This window comes from Balaenoptera musculus, chromosome 9 (assembly GCF_009873245.2).
Source record: "Balaenoptera musculus isolate JJ_BM4_2016_0621 chromosome 9, mBalMus1.pri.v3, whole genome shotgun sequence".
In the NCBI taxonomy this organism is placed as follows: domain Eukaryota; kingdom Metazoa; phylum Chordata; class Mammalia; order Artiodactyla; family Balaenopteridae; genus Balaenoptera; species Balaenoptera musculus.
In genome coordinates, this window is record NC_045793.1 from 55,396,996 (window position 1) to 55,413,373 (window position 16,378).

Sequence of the window (16,378 nt, forward strand, 5' to 3'; positions counted from 1 at the left end):
AGGATGAATGGGTTTTCCTCTTAGTGAAAAATTTTGTAAATGGACTCGTAAATATTTACTTTTGCTTTTTTTAGGTGCCCTCTGGTGGGGTCGTAACAGTGGAAAGCACTCCTGCCCGATTAGTGGGAGGACCTCTGGCTGATACAGATATTGCTCTTAAAAAACTTCCTATTCGAGGAGGAGCCTTACAGAGAGTAAAAGCAGTAAAAACTGTGAATGAGCCAGAGAAGAGCGTTCCTACATAAAATACTCTGGAGACTTTTTGAAATAAATTCTGCTTATAATTTTTTAGTTAAATATCTGTATATATAAATGTAAAGCAAATATTTTAGAATAAATATTTTAGTAAAATACTATTAAAATAAAAGCACATATAATGTATTTTTATTGAAAATATCAACACATACTGTGAGAAGAGTTGTTATCAATTTCTTTCTAAAGATTACAATTCTCTTAACTGAAAACTGTAAAACATGTTGTATCAGTTGACTCTTTCAATTGATGTGAACTACTACAACTGGTTTAAGCCAAAAAACAAAACAAAACAAAAAGAAAAAAACCCAACTTTTACAGGCTCTGGGGCTATCAAATCTAGGACTAATTAAAACTACAGGCATTGTTGGATCTAGGAACTGAAACTCTGTGAGTAGGATCTTCTCCTTCCCTAGCAGCTGCTGAATTATATTCTCCCAGGTTGATATCCAGTAGAAAAGAGTGCATGCCTATCTCTCAACAGTCTCTGCAACTGCCTCTGCATCTTGGGACCCCTGATTGGCCATATGCCCACTCCTGAACCATTCATCATGACTTTGGCCAGATCTGAGAACTGCCTATACCCAGAGACAGAAGGAAGCCAATCCCATCCAAAGCATATGGATGGAGTAGGGAATCAGGATATTATAAATATGTTATTATAAGTATATATAAATACTGGGCAGCAAAAACATTTGCAACAAATATGTTGGTCAAAGTAAAATAAGTTCTCTCTCCTATAAAAAGCAAATGTTATTCATAAGCTAAACAATAAAACTAAAATAAACATGTTTTAACTCTTAATATATAAACAAATTCTAATGCTACGTCTCTTCCTTAATGGGGAAGGAAAAGGGGGAGTAGGGAGAAATTCTTTTGGTGGTGGAGGTATCTTGCCAAATAGGAGGTAGATGCCTTAATGCTAGATGTAGAGCAATGCTACATGTCTGTGTCCCTGTATGGCATTATGCGGTTTCCACAGCCTGTCTCCATTTCCGTCAACCCCCTTCTCCACTCAGGAAGCTGCAAAATTGAGTTCATGTCCAGGGCTGGGAGAGACAAGAATCTGTTTTCTCAGAAAGGAAAATATACTGGAATTTGAGTCTAGACTCTAGGCCCATAGGATGCACACAGCAGTGTACTGGTTAAATGTATAACAACCAGCTCTGCAAGGGGAAAAAACCCTTATTTGTAGTGTTTGCCAATCCCACTATGACCAGTTTCAAGCTACCAACATGGTGCTACTGAATGCAGAGTTGGGAAGACACGCATAGAATCCACTTTCATTATCAGATAAAAGACGGCTCCAACACCCCACTGGGCCCACCTTCTCTTACTTTCTCCTCCCTCTTCCCCTTACTCCTCCTCCCCCAATTCACATTCCTCCAGGAATTTTTCATTATTCTGTCTGTGAGGATAGTAGCATCTGCCATGAGAGGAGAAATTACAATTGTTGTTATTGTTCTAATTAGAATGAGTTACCAGCAGCCTCTCACCCTGGCCCAGCTGCCCATTCTCCTTGTGGCTCACAGGAGTACATAATATGCATCAGCTTATCAGTGAGCTTTGTGCTCTCTTGAATCCCTTTCTCTATTACCACCACCCCCAAGAAGATAGTAGACAGCATAATTTGTTCCTCTTCTTCACAGGCAGCCCTAAGCACAAAGGTTCCATGTAAAGGGGAGTTACTGAGACACAAGAATGGATGTGGGTAGGAACATTCAACGATGAGATGCCCATACAAAAAGCACCAGATACACATTCAGGAACATCTCAGATACACATAGAATCGAGATGAAGTGTCCATGGCTAAAAGCAATGAATGTTTACTCCATTTTGTAGACTATAAGTTCCTTCCTCAGACTCTAAGCTCCCTAAAGACAAGATAGAAACCACATCTCATTCATTATTGTAACCAACACCTCAGTAAATAAATTATTGAATTAGTGTGATGGTGGCCTCAGCTCCTGGCAACCTTCCCCTCAACTTCTGTAAAGGCAGCAAAGTCCTGAGCTCAAAGGGAAGGTTCAGCCAAAAAAATACTATACAGGGGATGCTAAACATGGACATGTTAAAGTAGTTCAAATGCATGTGCTTCATAACAGTGACAGACTTTCTCTAAAATGAGGCATAAATACTATTACATTAATATAACCAGTGGGTAGAAATAGAATTGATATTTCTTGGCTGAACATTATTTTTTGTATTTAGTACAACTTGGTATCTCCAGATTGATTAGGACTGACTGCAATCAAAATAATCTGTGAGTTCTGTAGAACTTCTCCCTGCTGTTGTAGATCTTACCCATCAGGAAGAGGAAAGGTAAAATAGGGCAGGTTATTACCTAGCAGCCATTTAACAGAGGAAGAAATGTACACAGATGGAGGGTAGTAAGGTTGCTTAATCCAGACACTTGCACTTGGTAGACAGACAATACCCAAAGTTCGCATATTACAATTCCAGCCACCCGGCAGCGAGCCAGTGAAATCAGTCCCTCTGTCTGACAGGGTCACTAATTCTAACACGTCTCCATCTCTCCTCACATCCTGTGCTCCCACCATACCACTTCTGAGCCCTAGGGGATTGGTGCCTCTCCCATCCAGCCTGGCTGAAAGGTGGACAGTGTATTTCCTTCCATGAGTCAACTGATACAAAATTTCAGCTCCCAGACTTCTGCTAATAAACTACATGAAAAGAAAGTCAAGAAAATAAAAACGGAGTTGAGTGAGCACAGATGAAAGTGGCTTCAACACTCTTCGGTAATGAGATTTTTACCACATGAGGGAGGAGTTCATTCCATGATTAGACCCTGTTAGCCAGTGCTTGCTCATATTGGATGAAAACCAGTGAATAATGAGGTGAACAACTTTTGTTCATCTGGTCCTCAGTCTGCCTTCTGGAACACAGGGTACATTTCATAACACAGGAAAAAACTATAATGTTCACCCTCAGTCTTTCTGGGTCAAATATCCAGTTTATTTAATCATTCCAGACCATGAATCTGGCCAGCCCTTTCTGAAGTGCTACAGTTTGTGATTATTCCTCTATACTGAGGCCAACAGAACCGAACAACAATTTACAGGTGTAACAGGACACATGGAGGGTATAATGAAACTAGCCCCTCTCATTTTTACACACCTTCTGCCAACATAGCCTGAGCTTACATTAGTTTCACTGGCAACCATGTTTCATAATCGCTTGTATTTATTTTAATTTTTGTAGACATTTCCTTTTCAAGGAGATGGAACATAACTCCCCATTCCCTAAAGTGTGGGTAATGCTTAGTGCCTTGCTTCCAAAGAACACAACATAGAAAGAGAAGGGAAAGTAACTTTACAGCCAAGAAACCTGGCAGATGCTACCTCAGCCAGGGTTAAACGCCATCTGTGTTATGTCATGTTGACAGCATGTACCCTTGATAGGAAGTGCTGAGAACAGTGCTTTACTCCTGTAGTTTTCACCCCAAAAAACCTATAACCCCAGTCTAACCATGAGAAAAACATTAGGCAAACCCAAATTGAGGGACATTCTGCAATACACCTGACCAGCATCGTGAAGTGTCAAGGTCATCAAAAACATCTTCTTAGAGCCTAAGAAGACATGACAACTCATTGTAAGTGGTGTCCTGGATGGGATCCTGGAACAGAAAAATGACATTAGGGGGAAAACTAGTGAAATTCAAATTAAATATAAAGTTTAATTAAAAACATATCAGTATTGGTTCATTAGTTATGACAAACATACGACTTAACGTAAGATGTTAACAATAAGAAAAAATGGGTGAGGCATATACAAGAAGTCTTTGCACTAGCCTTGCAACTTTTCTGCAAACTTAAAACTATTCTAAAGTAAAAAGTTTATTTAAAGAAAAAAAAATTCTATAGGAAGAGCAGAGGAACTTTAAGCATAGATGCTCAATTTTTATCCATTGTATCACCTCCTGAAGAAATATTTTGGGAGCAATATTAGATGTTTTGCTGTCTTTTTTCAGCTTTCAGTGCTCTGGAAAACAACTGGTTATGAGTTAAGCTATATGAGTTCAGCATAAAACCAAAGCTGCGAAACCGACTGAGTCTTTACCATAATACCACTGCAAGAATTGGTGGGTTTTGGGGTTTTCTTTTCGGATGATCTGTCTGATCTAGTCTGATGATTTTGAATCGGGCAAAAGAGAAATACATATTGTTCCCCACTCAACCCTATGTTGGTTACAATTTCTCTTTCTTGGAAAAAAAACATATTTTGACATCATAAAAGTGCTTTTGAATTATATTATTTCCTGCTGCATCTTTGTCCCACAGCAATGACAACTCTGGGAGTCAAGAACTGTGTCTCGATTGCTCAGCAGTGTACCTCCAAGCTCAATGAATTTTTTTGAATGAATAAGTAAATGATGAAAAAAGAATACAATTTTCTATATACAAATGACATGATTTGTGACCAAAACTGGGGGGATTTAACAGAACATTGTATCTAAGTACCAATAAAAAGGCTTAAGATGGGGACTTCCCTGGTGGCGCAGTGGTTAAAGAATCCGCCTGCCAATGCAGGGGACGTGGGTTTGAGCCCGGTCCGGGAAGATCCCACACGCCGCGGAGCAACTAAGCCCGTGTGCCACAACTACTGAGCCTGCACTCTAGAGCCCTCGTGCCACCACTACTGAAGCCCGTGCGCCTAGAGCCTGTCCTCTGCCACAAGAGAAGCCACCGCAATGAGAAGCCCTCACACTGCAACGAAGGGTAGGCCCCGCTCGCTGCAACTAGAGAAAGCACGCATGCAGCAACGAAGACCCAACACAGCCAAAAATAAAAAAATAAATAAATTTATAAAAAAATAAATAAAATAAAAAATAAAATTAACTGCCTTTCTGCTTGTTATTCCTTTTTTAAAATGAGGACTATAAAACTGAGAACATAAAACAAAATTTTAGGCCTTAATGCACAGAAAAATAATATGTAAGATAGCTTGGTGATGAGATACATATATCAGAAGCCACACAGTATACTACATCAAGATTAAATATTACTTCTTAGGATAATACTGGCATTAGTTTTGGCACAGTTTTAAAGTCAAAATTATGTATAAGATACCTGATAAAACTGGTTACAATTTTACTGCACTGATTGTTGTATTAAAAAATATGTTGTATTTGCATTTTAAGTGGTTTTTTCTTTAAAAAAAAAAAGAGGCTTTACAAAGATGCCTTCTAAATAAAAAATTATTGACAAAATACCCCAAAATATGGAAATGATAATTCAATAGCCATAAAACAATTACATATCAACAAAAATACAATCTATCTTCATCAATATTAAAGAATTAGAAATAATTTTGATAAATGCAACAGGAAATATTCGAGCTCATAAATACTGACACAGAGTTAAGTTTTCAGGTTGGTGTCATCTTGCTTGAGGTATTTTCTGTGTTCTCTTAAATGTAAAACTCATGTTTTGTAAAATCCAGTCCTGTAAGGTTGAGAGGAAAAATTGTTAACATTTGTTCTAATATGACTCTTAAGATTCCCTCCCTTTAAACAACCCTATTGAAAAAATTAATTTCAAAAGCCTAAATACATGTTGATGTTTAAAAATTTTTTCAACCAATGTAATATGAATAATTACAGGGCTAAATGGCTTTCTTATGAACTACTCATGGGGAAAAAAATAAGATGATAATTTAATGATCTACAAAAATATATCATTCCAAGATCATTTAGAATCTCGTATTTGCACATCAGAGCTCCTGTGGTTTCTAAATAATATAAAATCAGTAAAAATGAAAATCAAAGCTGATCATATTAGGAAAAAATATGGCAAATTTGCTAGCTTATTAGATAAACTTTAAAAATCAGAAAGATTAAATATTGTATTTTTAAGAAAACTAAACTGCTATTCTCTTAAGTACACATTTAAATTACCTCCTGTTATCTTCTGTGGAAAATTATACTTGGGAGGCATCACCTGTCTTCTGCCCATTCCATGGGATCTTGAAAGCAAGCAGTCGACATACATGTCCCAGAAATCCTGAGCTATGCTTAAGAAGACACTATAATGTCTAGGCCGCTGGGATTTTTGCAGGAACAACATGAAATTCCAGAAAGAATCCACAGTGTGCTCTATCTTGATTTCCTTGAGATCTATCAGTGTCAAAGAGCAAGCATTCCAGCACTGGAGATCAATGTCTTCCATGATCCCTGGGCTGTTGCTGGCAAGCACCCCCTTTTGAAATTCAAAATCCGCATTAATCAGATTTATCAGCATCATGCAGCCCAGCGGCAGGTAGAACCATCTTCTTGTGGCAAAAACCATATTCTATACAGAAAAAAAAATGAAGGGATATATTTTTAACTTAAAATTATTCAATTACTTGATGATCTGTTTAAACCTAAAAAATTATAACTACTTATGTATTTGGTTTTGATCAAGCCAAATTTGCCTACTATGTATTTATTGGTTTTCCTCTAAGTTGCTGACTCTCAGACTTTCCTTCGAAAGGATATAATAACAGCTTTACCAACATTCTGATAAACAGTCTTCAGGGGCCACTGAAATCCAACACATGTTTATGAAGTTGTGATAGATTCATTTCATCAAAGACCTTTGGAGCTGAAAGAAACTCTAAAAAGCATGTGTTCCAACCTTCTACTTTTACAGATTAGAAAAATTCTCAGTGATACGATTCAGCAAGTTCTCAGGTCTCCTGTCTCCCTATCCAAGACTCCTACCACAATACATTTCAACCAAGAGGATCAAAATGCAGCCCTGTCTACAGGTAACCATAAAAAAGGTGTGTGTGGTTTTTTTAAATTGACGCTTTCCAATCTATCAAGCGTTGGATGCTCAAGCACCATTTTGGGTTTCAAAGTTACTGATGAAATTTATTCATTGAAAAAATATTCGTTATGCACTAATATCTGGTGGATCCCTGGCTTTTCCCAGGTTGTTCAGGAGCTGGTTAGAGAAGATTAACATACATACACAAAGGAGCACGAAGACAATAAAAGTGATATAAGCCAATATGACATGGTGCAGCACCAATAACATTCAGTAAAATCTTGGTATTTCTCACGATTCTTTGCACAAGTTTCCCTGAAAACTGATTGCTCAGTAAATCGGCCTGAAGCGTATAGGTGAAGTCAAGGTCTAAATTCGCTTTGAATGGCCCTACCATTCCAGGCTGGCATTGGAAATGTCCCTGACACAACCTTGACAGCCAGGTCGGAGGAGTGGAGCGGCGAGGATAGATCCGGAAGACGGTACTCACCTTCTTCCCCGTAAACCGCCGTCTTCCACTCCCCCCCACCCCCCAAAAAAGAAGTTAGGTTAAAGAGACAAACCCAACGAAACAAATTTAAACTTAGGTTATTCGGGTCGTTTCACGTTGTGGAAAATTGTGCAGGTTTCCCAAACAGAGCTGACAGTGGCCAAAAGGACTGAGTGGGGCCAGAGAATTTTATTCCCCAAGAATTTCAGGTTACCCTCGGGACCAGGGCGCTCCTCCCGGCTCGGGTCACCTGGACGCAGATAGGGAGCCCGCGGGGAATGGTACCTCTCTTAGGCGGCGGAGGCGAGCGTCCGGGTGCGATGTCCTGCGTGCGCTGCGCTCCCTCGAGGGACGAGGGCGGCTCCTGACTGGAAGGGACAAGAGGTCTCTGAGCGGACTCCCACCCCCTGCCCAGCCGAACCCACCCCTGCAGGCTGGTGACAGGCGGAAGCGGTGCTCTGCGACCTGCCGCTAGGGCTCCCCGGGCGCCCTGAACTCGCCCTAGGGAACCGCGCGGCCGCACCGCGCTCCGGAGCCAAGCGGCTCAGGCTCCCCGAGAGCGGCGCTGCGGAATCTGCTGCCGCCGCTGGGGGCTCGGAGTCAGCCCTGCAGCCCGAACCACGCTCCCTTTCTAGAGACTGAGTGAGGGGGCAGAGTGTGTGGCAGCTCTCAAGGCCCCGCCCTCACCTTGCCCGCCTCCCCAGTCCCGAGACCCAGGAACAAGGACAGTGTGAAAAAGAGTAAAGTCACAAGAGTATCTCACTAATGATGATAGATGAAAGATCCTAAACAAAATATTATCAAACCAAATTCAGCAGGATTTAGGAAAATACACATCAGTATCAAGCTGGGATTATCCCAGGGATGCAAAGATCAACATATGAAAATCAATTAGTGGATTCACCACAAAAACAAATTGAAGAGAGAAACCATTTGATTAAATGCAACACCCATTCAAGATAAAAAACAAAAAAAACCTCTTAGTAAACTAAGAATACAAGGGAATTTCCTTAACCTCTTAAATGTTATCCACCAAAACACTACAGCAAGCATCTTTTTATGGTAAATCATTAAAAGTATTCTCTTTTAGAGTCATGTACCAAAATGTTCATTGCAGCTCTATTTACAATAGCCGGGATATGGAAGCAACCTAAGTGTCCATCAACAGATGAATGGATAAAGAACATGTGGCACATATATACAATGGAATATTACTCAGCCATAAAAAGAAACGAAATTGAGTTATCTGTAGTGAGGTGGATGGACCTAGAGTCTGTCATACAGAGTGAAGTAAGTCAGAAAGAGAAAAACAAATACCGTATGCTAACACATATATATGGAATCTAAGAAGAAAAAAAGTCATGAAGAACCTAGGGGCAAGACGGGAATAAAGACACAGACCTACTAGAGAATGGACTTGAGGATATGGGAAGGGGGGAAGGGTAAGCTGTGACAAAGTGAGAGAGTGGCATGGACATATATACACTACCAAACGTAAAATAGATAGCTAGTGGGAAGCAGCCGCATAGCACAGGGCGATCAGCTCGGTGCTTTTTGACCACCTAGAGGGGTGGGATAGGGAGGGTGGGAAGGAGGGAGACGCAAGAGGGAAGAGATATGGGGACATATGTATATGTATAACTGATTCACTTTGTTATAAAGCACAAACTAACACACCATTGTAAAGCAATTATACTCCAATAAAGATGTTAAAAATAAATAAATAAATAAAAGTATTCTCTTTTAAATTAATAATAAGACAAGGATTATCTTTGTTAACATTCAAAAGAATACCCTCAAAGAAAGGTTAAAAAAAAAAAAAAAGGAGGGAAGATAAGGATTAGAAAGGAAGAAACAGAACTTTTCAGTCTAGTGGAGAGGCAGCAAAGCTATTGGTTTAGCATGGAGCTTAGGGATCAACTGCCTGGATTTAAATCCTGCCTTCTAGGTTCAAATGAAAATTTGTGACTTTGGGCAGTTACCTAATCTCTTTGTGACTTAATTTCCTTATCTGTAAAATGGGGATTAAAAAATAAACCTGTTTCATAGGGATGTTGAGATAATTAAATAAATATTTGTGACGTGTTTGGAATAGTGCCTACACATAGTAAGAATGCTATATATGTCTTTGTTTTTTTAAATAATAAATTATATCCACAGACAAACTATTTAACAAGAGTTTTGTAAGGTTTTGTAAGGTGTCTGGATATAAGCTCAATCTAAAATATCCACTGCATCTCTATATCTGAGTAACAAACAATATAAATTAGAAAAGAGATGTTATTTATAATAACAAAAAATATAAGATATCTAGAAATAAATTCAACGAGGACATTAAATCCTTTACGGAGAATTTTTTTCTTGAAAGGCATTAAAGAAAATTTCAACAAAAAGAATGCTAACATGTGGTCTAAAGATATCTATCTTCCCAAAATAATATACAAATTTTCAACCAAAATCATACCAGGGTTAATGAAAAGTTATTCTAAAAGGTATATGGTAGAGCAAAGATCCAAAATAGCTAAGCTTTTCCTAAAGAACAACAATAAGGAAAGGGGACTCACTGGTAATTAAACAGGATGTCATTGGCTCAGGAAAAGAGAAATTAACCAACTGAGTAGATTAGAGAGCCTAAAAACAGACCTACACATTTATAGAGACTTACATGTGACAGAACCAGCATTGCAGATCTGTAAGGCAACAGTGTCTTTTTCACTAATTGAGGCTAAGATGATTGGTTAGCCATACAGAGAAAAAAAAAAAAAGGATTCCTGGGAATTCCCTGGCGGTCCAGTGGTTAGGACTCTGCTTTCACTGCCAAGGGCTCAGATTCGATCCCTGGTTGGAGAACTAAGATCCTGCAAGTCCTGAAGTGTGGCCAAAAAAAAAGTAGATTCCTACCTCATACAATCACAAAAATCAATCCCAAGTAGATTAAGAATTTAAATGTGAAAAGCAAAGCATTACAACTTTAAGAAGAAATTCAGAATATCTTTCTGATCTTGAGGTTGGCAAGCATTTCTTACACAAAATACAAGTAGTGCTAAGCATAAAAGAAAAACTAATACATTTGACTACATTAAAATTAAATCTGTTAATCACAAGACACCATAAATAAAGATAAAAGATAAGTATAATCTGGGAGAAGATATTTACAGCACATATAACCACAAATGGATTAGAATTAGGATCCAAGATATAAGAATCTTCCAAGGAATCAACAAGAAGAAGACAAATACCACAACAGAAAACTAGGCAAAAGGCTTAGAGGGGCATTTCATAAATAAGGAAACATAAATGAATGATTGAATAAGTATATTCATAACCTCATTGCAAGCAAGGAAGTACAAATAGTGAAAGACCATAATAAGATATGAACTCACACCCATCAGGTCGTCAAAAATTAAGAAGTCTAGCAAAATCAAGTGTTGGTGAGCATATGAAGGGTATTAGTCGGGGTTATCTAGAGAAACATGGGTTAAATAAATAGAGGGAGAGAGAGAGAGAGACTGATTTAGTATAAGGAATTAGCTCACATGATTATGGAGGCTGGGAAGTCCCATGATCTGCTGTCTGCAAGCTCGTGACCCAGGAAGTCTGGTGGTGTAGTTCCAGTCTAAGTTCAAAGGCCTGAGAACCAGGAGAGCCAATGATGTAAATCTCAGTCCAAGTTAAAGAGAAGACCAACGTCCCAGCTCAACAGTCAGGCAGAGAAAGCAATGGGAGGGCCATCTTCGTTCAGTCTGCTAATTCAAATGCTAATCTCATCCAAAAGTACCATCACAGACATACCCAGAAATACTATTTAACCAAATATCTGGGCACTCCATGGCCCACTCAAGTTGACATATATACTTAACCATCACATGAAACAACAGGGACTCTTACACAGTGCTAGGAGGAGTGTAAATTGGTTCAATTAGTCTAGAGCACAAATTGGTACTATCTTGTGAGTCTGAACAAGCACACAATCTGCAATAAATCTTTTTACTCCCAGGAAAGATCTTGAAGAAACTCTTGTACATGGGCACCAAGAGACATACACTATAATGGAATGTTCATAGTAGCACTCTTCATAAAAGCCAGAAACATGGAAACAATCATAGTGACCTAATGTTTAACAGGAGAATAGATAAATTAACCATGGTACATTCACAAAATGGGATGTAATTCGGCAGTGAAAATGAATAGACTACAGCTATATGCATTATAGATGAAAAAAGCAAATTGCAGAAGATACCATTTTTATAAATTTCAAAGACAAGCAAAATGAAACCACATGTTCTCTATAAATACGTATATATGATAATGTAATTTTAATGTAAGGATGTGATTAACACAAAATTCAGGAGAGTGGTAACGTTTGAGGTAATGAGATGTAGAAGAATGCACAGAGAGCTTCTATGGATGGTAAATTTACTAGTCTTTATGATTAGAGTTGCCAACAAATATGTGTTAGGTATATTCTTTTCTACTGTCAAATAATGTATGTTAAAACTTCTAGGATAGTGACAAGACATATTTCAAATACATAAGGACAAAGCTTGGTGACTGGTCATATTGATATGGGATGGAAAGAAAAGAGAACTAACGTTTTTGGCATGCATCCTTATGGGGGTGACAATGATAATATGAAAAATGGAAACGGAGATTAGTGGGGAGGATAAATATGATTCAGGATGTGTTGCATTAGATTTGATTCTGGATCTTCTGGAGTATCTAAAATTTAGCTAGAACTTTAAGTTGAAAGGTCTCTGTTTTGATAGAAAATTACTGCTGCTATGAGAGTATACATTGATAAAAGAAAGTTGAGATGAAGATGGAAGACTATGTCCAAATTTAGGGGTCCATGAACTGCAGACAGAATCAGTGAAGGAAGAAGAGATAGAACAATCAGCCTATACAAGCTCCAGGGTGGTATGATGTCACAGAACCAAAGGGAGGATGCTATGGTCTGAATGTTTGTGTCCTCCACAAAATTTATATGTTGAAATTCTAATCCCCAAAGGTAATGGTATTAGGAGGTGGAGCCTGTGGGAAGTGTTTAAGTCATGAGGGTGGAACCCTCCTGAATGCGATCAGTGTTTTATAAAAGAGGCTCCAGAGGGATCCCCAGCCCCTTTTACCAGGTGAGGACACAGCAAGAAGTAGGCAGTCTGCAATCCAGAAAAGGGCCTTCACTAAAACCCAGCCATGCTGGCACCCTGATCTTGGACTTCTAGCCTTTAGAACTGTGAAAAATAAATTTCTGTTGTTTATAAGCTACCCAGTCTCTGGTATTTTGTTATGTTATCCTGAATGGACTAAGACAGAGGATACAGCTGAAGAATCAGAAGACTGCTATAGGTCAAACACTTGGGGAACTGGTCTTGAAATAATATTTTTCATTTGGCAAAAAGAAGGTGCAGTGGTGAAACTCAAAAGCACATAGTACATTTAAAAATAGCCATGATAAATTCATGTAGAAGCTTAGATTTAACAGTTGGTTAAAGTCAAGTTAATTGATCCATCTAATTATCATTTTATCTAAAACAAACCCTAAGTAATAAGCAACTATGTTTTCCATGCCATGTATCATTTTTATTAAAATCATCTTTGAAGATGGTGGAGTAGAAGGACGTGCTCTCATTCCCTCTTGCGAGAACACCAGAATCACAACTAACTGTTGAACAATCATCGACAGGAAGACACTGGAATTCACCAGAAAAGACACCCCACATCCAAAGACAAAGGAGAAGCCACAATGAGATGGTAGGACGGGCGCAATCACAATAAAATCAAATCCCATAACTGCTAGTTGGGTGACTCACAAACTGGAAAACAATTATACCACAGAAGTCCACCCACTGGAGTGAAGGTTCTGAGCCCCATGTCAGGCTTCGAAAGCTGGGGGTCCGGCAACGGGAGGAGGAATTCCTAGAGAATCAGACTTTGAAGGCTAGCGGGATTTCATTGCAGAACTTCGACAGGACTGGGGGAAACAGAGACTCCACTCTTGGAGTGCACACACAAAGTAGTGTGTGCATCGGGACCCAGGGGAAGGAGCAGTGACCCCAGGAGAGACTGAACCAGACCTACCTGCTAGTGTTGGAGGGTCTCCTGCAAAGGTGGGGGGTGGCTCTGTCTCACTGTGAGGACAAGGACACTGGCAGCAGAACTTCTGGGAAGTACTCCTTGGTGTGACCTCTCCCAGAGTCCGCCATTAGTCCCACCAAAGAGCCTGGGTAGGTTCCAGTGTTGGGCCGCCTTAGGCCAAACAACCAACAGGGAGGGAACCCAGCCCCACCCATTAGCAGTCAAGCAGATTAAAGGTTTACTGAGCTCTGCCCACCAGAGCAACAGGCAGCTCTACCCACCACCAGTCCCTCCCATTAGGAAACTTGCACAAGCCTCTTAGATAGCCTCCTCAACCAGAGGGCACACAGCAGAAGCAAGAAGAACAACAATCCTGCAGCCTGGGGAACAAAAACCACATTCACAAAAGAGAGACAAGATGAAAAGGCAGAGGACTATATACCAGATGAAGGAACAAAACAAAACCCCAGAAAAACAACTAAATGAAGTGGAGATAGGCAACCTTCCAGAAAAAGAATTCAGAATAATGATAGTGAAGATGATCCAGGACCTTTGAAAAAGAATGCAGGCAAGATCGAGAAGATGCAAGAAATGTTTAACAAAGACCTAGAAGAATTAAAGAATAAACAAACAGAGATGAACAATACAATAACTGAAATGAAAACTACACTAGAAGGAATCAATAGCAGAATAACTGAGGCAGAAGAACAGATAAGTGACCTGGAAGACAGAATGGTGGAATTCACTGCTGCGGACAGAATAAAGAAAAAAGAATGAAAAGAAATGAAGACAGCCTAAGAGACCTCTGGGACAACATTAAACGCAACAACATTCGCATTATAGGGGTCCCAGAAGGAGAAGAGAGAGAGAAAGGACCAGAGAAAATATTTGAAGAGATTATAGTCGAAAACTTCCCTAACATGGGAAAGGAAATAGCCACCCAAGTCCAGGAAGCGCAGAGAGTCCCATACAGGATAAACCCAAGGAGAAACACACTGAGACACATAGTAATCAAACTGGCAAAAATTAAAGACAAAGAAAAATTATTGAAAGCAGCAAGGGAAAAACGACAAATAACATACAAGGGAACTCCCATAAGGTTAACAGCTGATTTCTCAGCAGAAACTCTACAAGCCAGAAAGGAGTGGCATGATCTACTTAAAGTGATGAAAGGGAAGAACCTACAACCAAGATTACTCTACCCAGGCAAGGATATCATTCAGATTCGATGGAGAAATCAAAAGCTTTACAGACAAGCAAAAGCTAAGAGAATTCAGCACCACCAAACCAGCTTTACAACAAATGCTAAAGGAACTTCTCTAAGTGGGAAACACAAGAGAAGAAAAGGACCTACAAAAACAAAAACAAAACAATTAAGAAAATGGTCATAGGAACATACATATTGATAATTACCTTAAATGTGAATGGATTAAATGCTCCAACCAAAAGACACAGGCTTGCTGAATGGATACAAAAACAAGGCCCATATATATGCTGTCTACAAGAGACCCACTTCAGACCTAGGGACACATACAGACTGAAAGTGAGGAGATGGAGGAATATATTCCATGCAAATGGAAATCAAAAGAAAGCTGGAGTAGCAATACTCATATCAGATAAAATAGACTTTAAAGTAAAGAATGTTACAAGAGACAAGGAAGGACACTACATAGTGATCAAGGGATCAATCCAAGAAGAAGATATACCAATTATAAATATATATGCACCCAACATAGGAGCACCTCAATACATAAGGCAACTGCTAACAGCTATAAAAGAGGAAATCGACAGTGACATAAAAATAATGGGGGACTTTAACACCTCACGTACACCAATGGACAGGTCATCCAGACAGAAAATTAATAAGGAAACACAAGCTTTAAATGACAAAATAGATCAGATAGATTTAATTGATATTTACAGGACATCCCATCCAAAAACAGCAGATTACACTTTCTTCGCAAGTGTGCATGGAACATTCTCCAGGATAGACCACATCTTGGGTCACCAATCAAGCCTCAGGAAATTTAAGAAAATGAAATCATATCAAGCATCTTTTCTGACCACAACGCTATGAGATTAGAAATCAATTACAGGGAAAAAAATGTAAAAAACACAAACACATGGAGGCTAAACAATACATTACTAAATAACCAAGCAATCACTGAAGCAATCAAAGAGGAAATCAAAAAATACCTAGAGACAAAAGACAATGAAAACACCACCATCGAAAACCTATGGGATGCAGCAAAAGCGGTTCTAAGAGGGAAGTTTTTAGCTATACAAGCCTACCTCAAGAAACAAGAAAAATCTCAAATAAACAATTAACCTTACACCTAAAGGAACTAGAGAAAGAAGAACAAACAAAACCCAAGTTAGCAGAAGGAAAGAAATCATAAAGATCAGAGCAGAAATAAATGAAATAGAAACAAATGAAACAATAGCAAAGATCAATAAAACTAAAAGCTGGCTCTTTGAGAAGATAAACAAAATTGATAAACCATTAGCCAGACTCATCAAGAAAAACAGGTAGAGGACTCAAATCAATAAAATTAGAAATGAAAAAGGAGAAGCTACAACAGACACTGCAGAAATACAAAGCATCCTAGGAGACTACTAAAAGCAACTCTATGCCAATAAAATGGACAACCTGGAAGAAATGGACAAATTCTTAGAAAGGTATAACCTTCCAAGACTGAACCAGGAAGAAATAGAAAATATGAACGGACCAATCACAAGTAATGAAATTGAAACTGTGATTAAAAATCTTCCAACAAACAAAAGTCCA

At 38.9% G+C, this 16,378-nt stretch overlaps 2 protein-coding genes and 1 long non-coding RNA gene across 3 annotated transcripts in view; 1 reads left to right on the forward strand and 2 right to left on the reverse strand.

The window, feature by feature from the left end:
- CFAP69 (cilia and flagella associated protein 69) overlaps positions 1 to 298 on the forward strand; it is a 66,092-nt gene extending 65,794 nt beyond the window's left edge. The window contains exon 23 of the mRNA XM_036862805.1: positions 75 to 298. Coding sequence (XP_036718700.1) covers positions 75 to 245 — 171 coding nt within the window. The 3' untranslated portion in view covers positions 246 to 298. The remainder of the gene's footprint in view (positions 1 to 74) is intronic.
- Positions 299 to 2,606: 2,308 nt separating this feature from the next.
- Positions 2,607 to 16,378, reverse strand: part of LOC118900758 — a 35,314-nt gene continuing 21,542 nt past the window's right edge. Inside the window, exons 3-5 of the long non-coding RNA XR_005021219.1 lie at positions 7,801 to 7,883; positions 5,627 to 5,717; positions 2,607 to 3,889 (exon numbers count right to left, since the gene is read on the reverse strand). This is a non-coding gene — a long non-coding RNA (uncharacterized LOC118900758). The remainder of the gene's footprint in view (positions 3,890 to 5,626; positions 5,718 to 7,800; positions 7,884 to 16,378) is intronic.
- On the reverse strand, positions 6,141 to 6,560 carry FAM237B (family with sequence similarity 237 member B). The gene has a single exon (XM_036863465.1). The coding sequence runs from the start codon at positions 6,558 to 6,560 to the stop codon at positions 6,141 to 6,143; it is 420 nt and encodes a 139-aa protein (XP_036719360.1).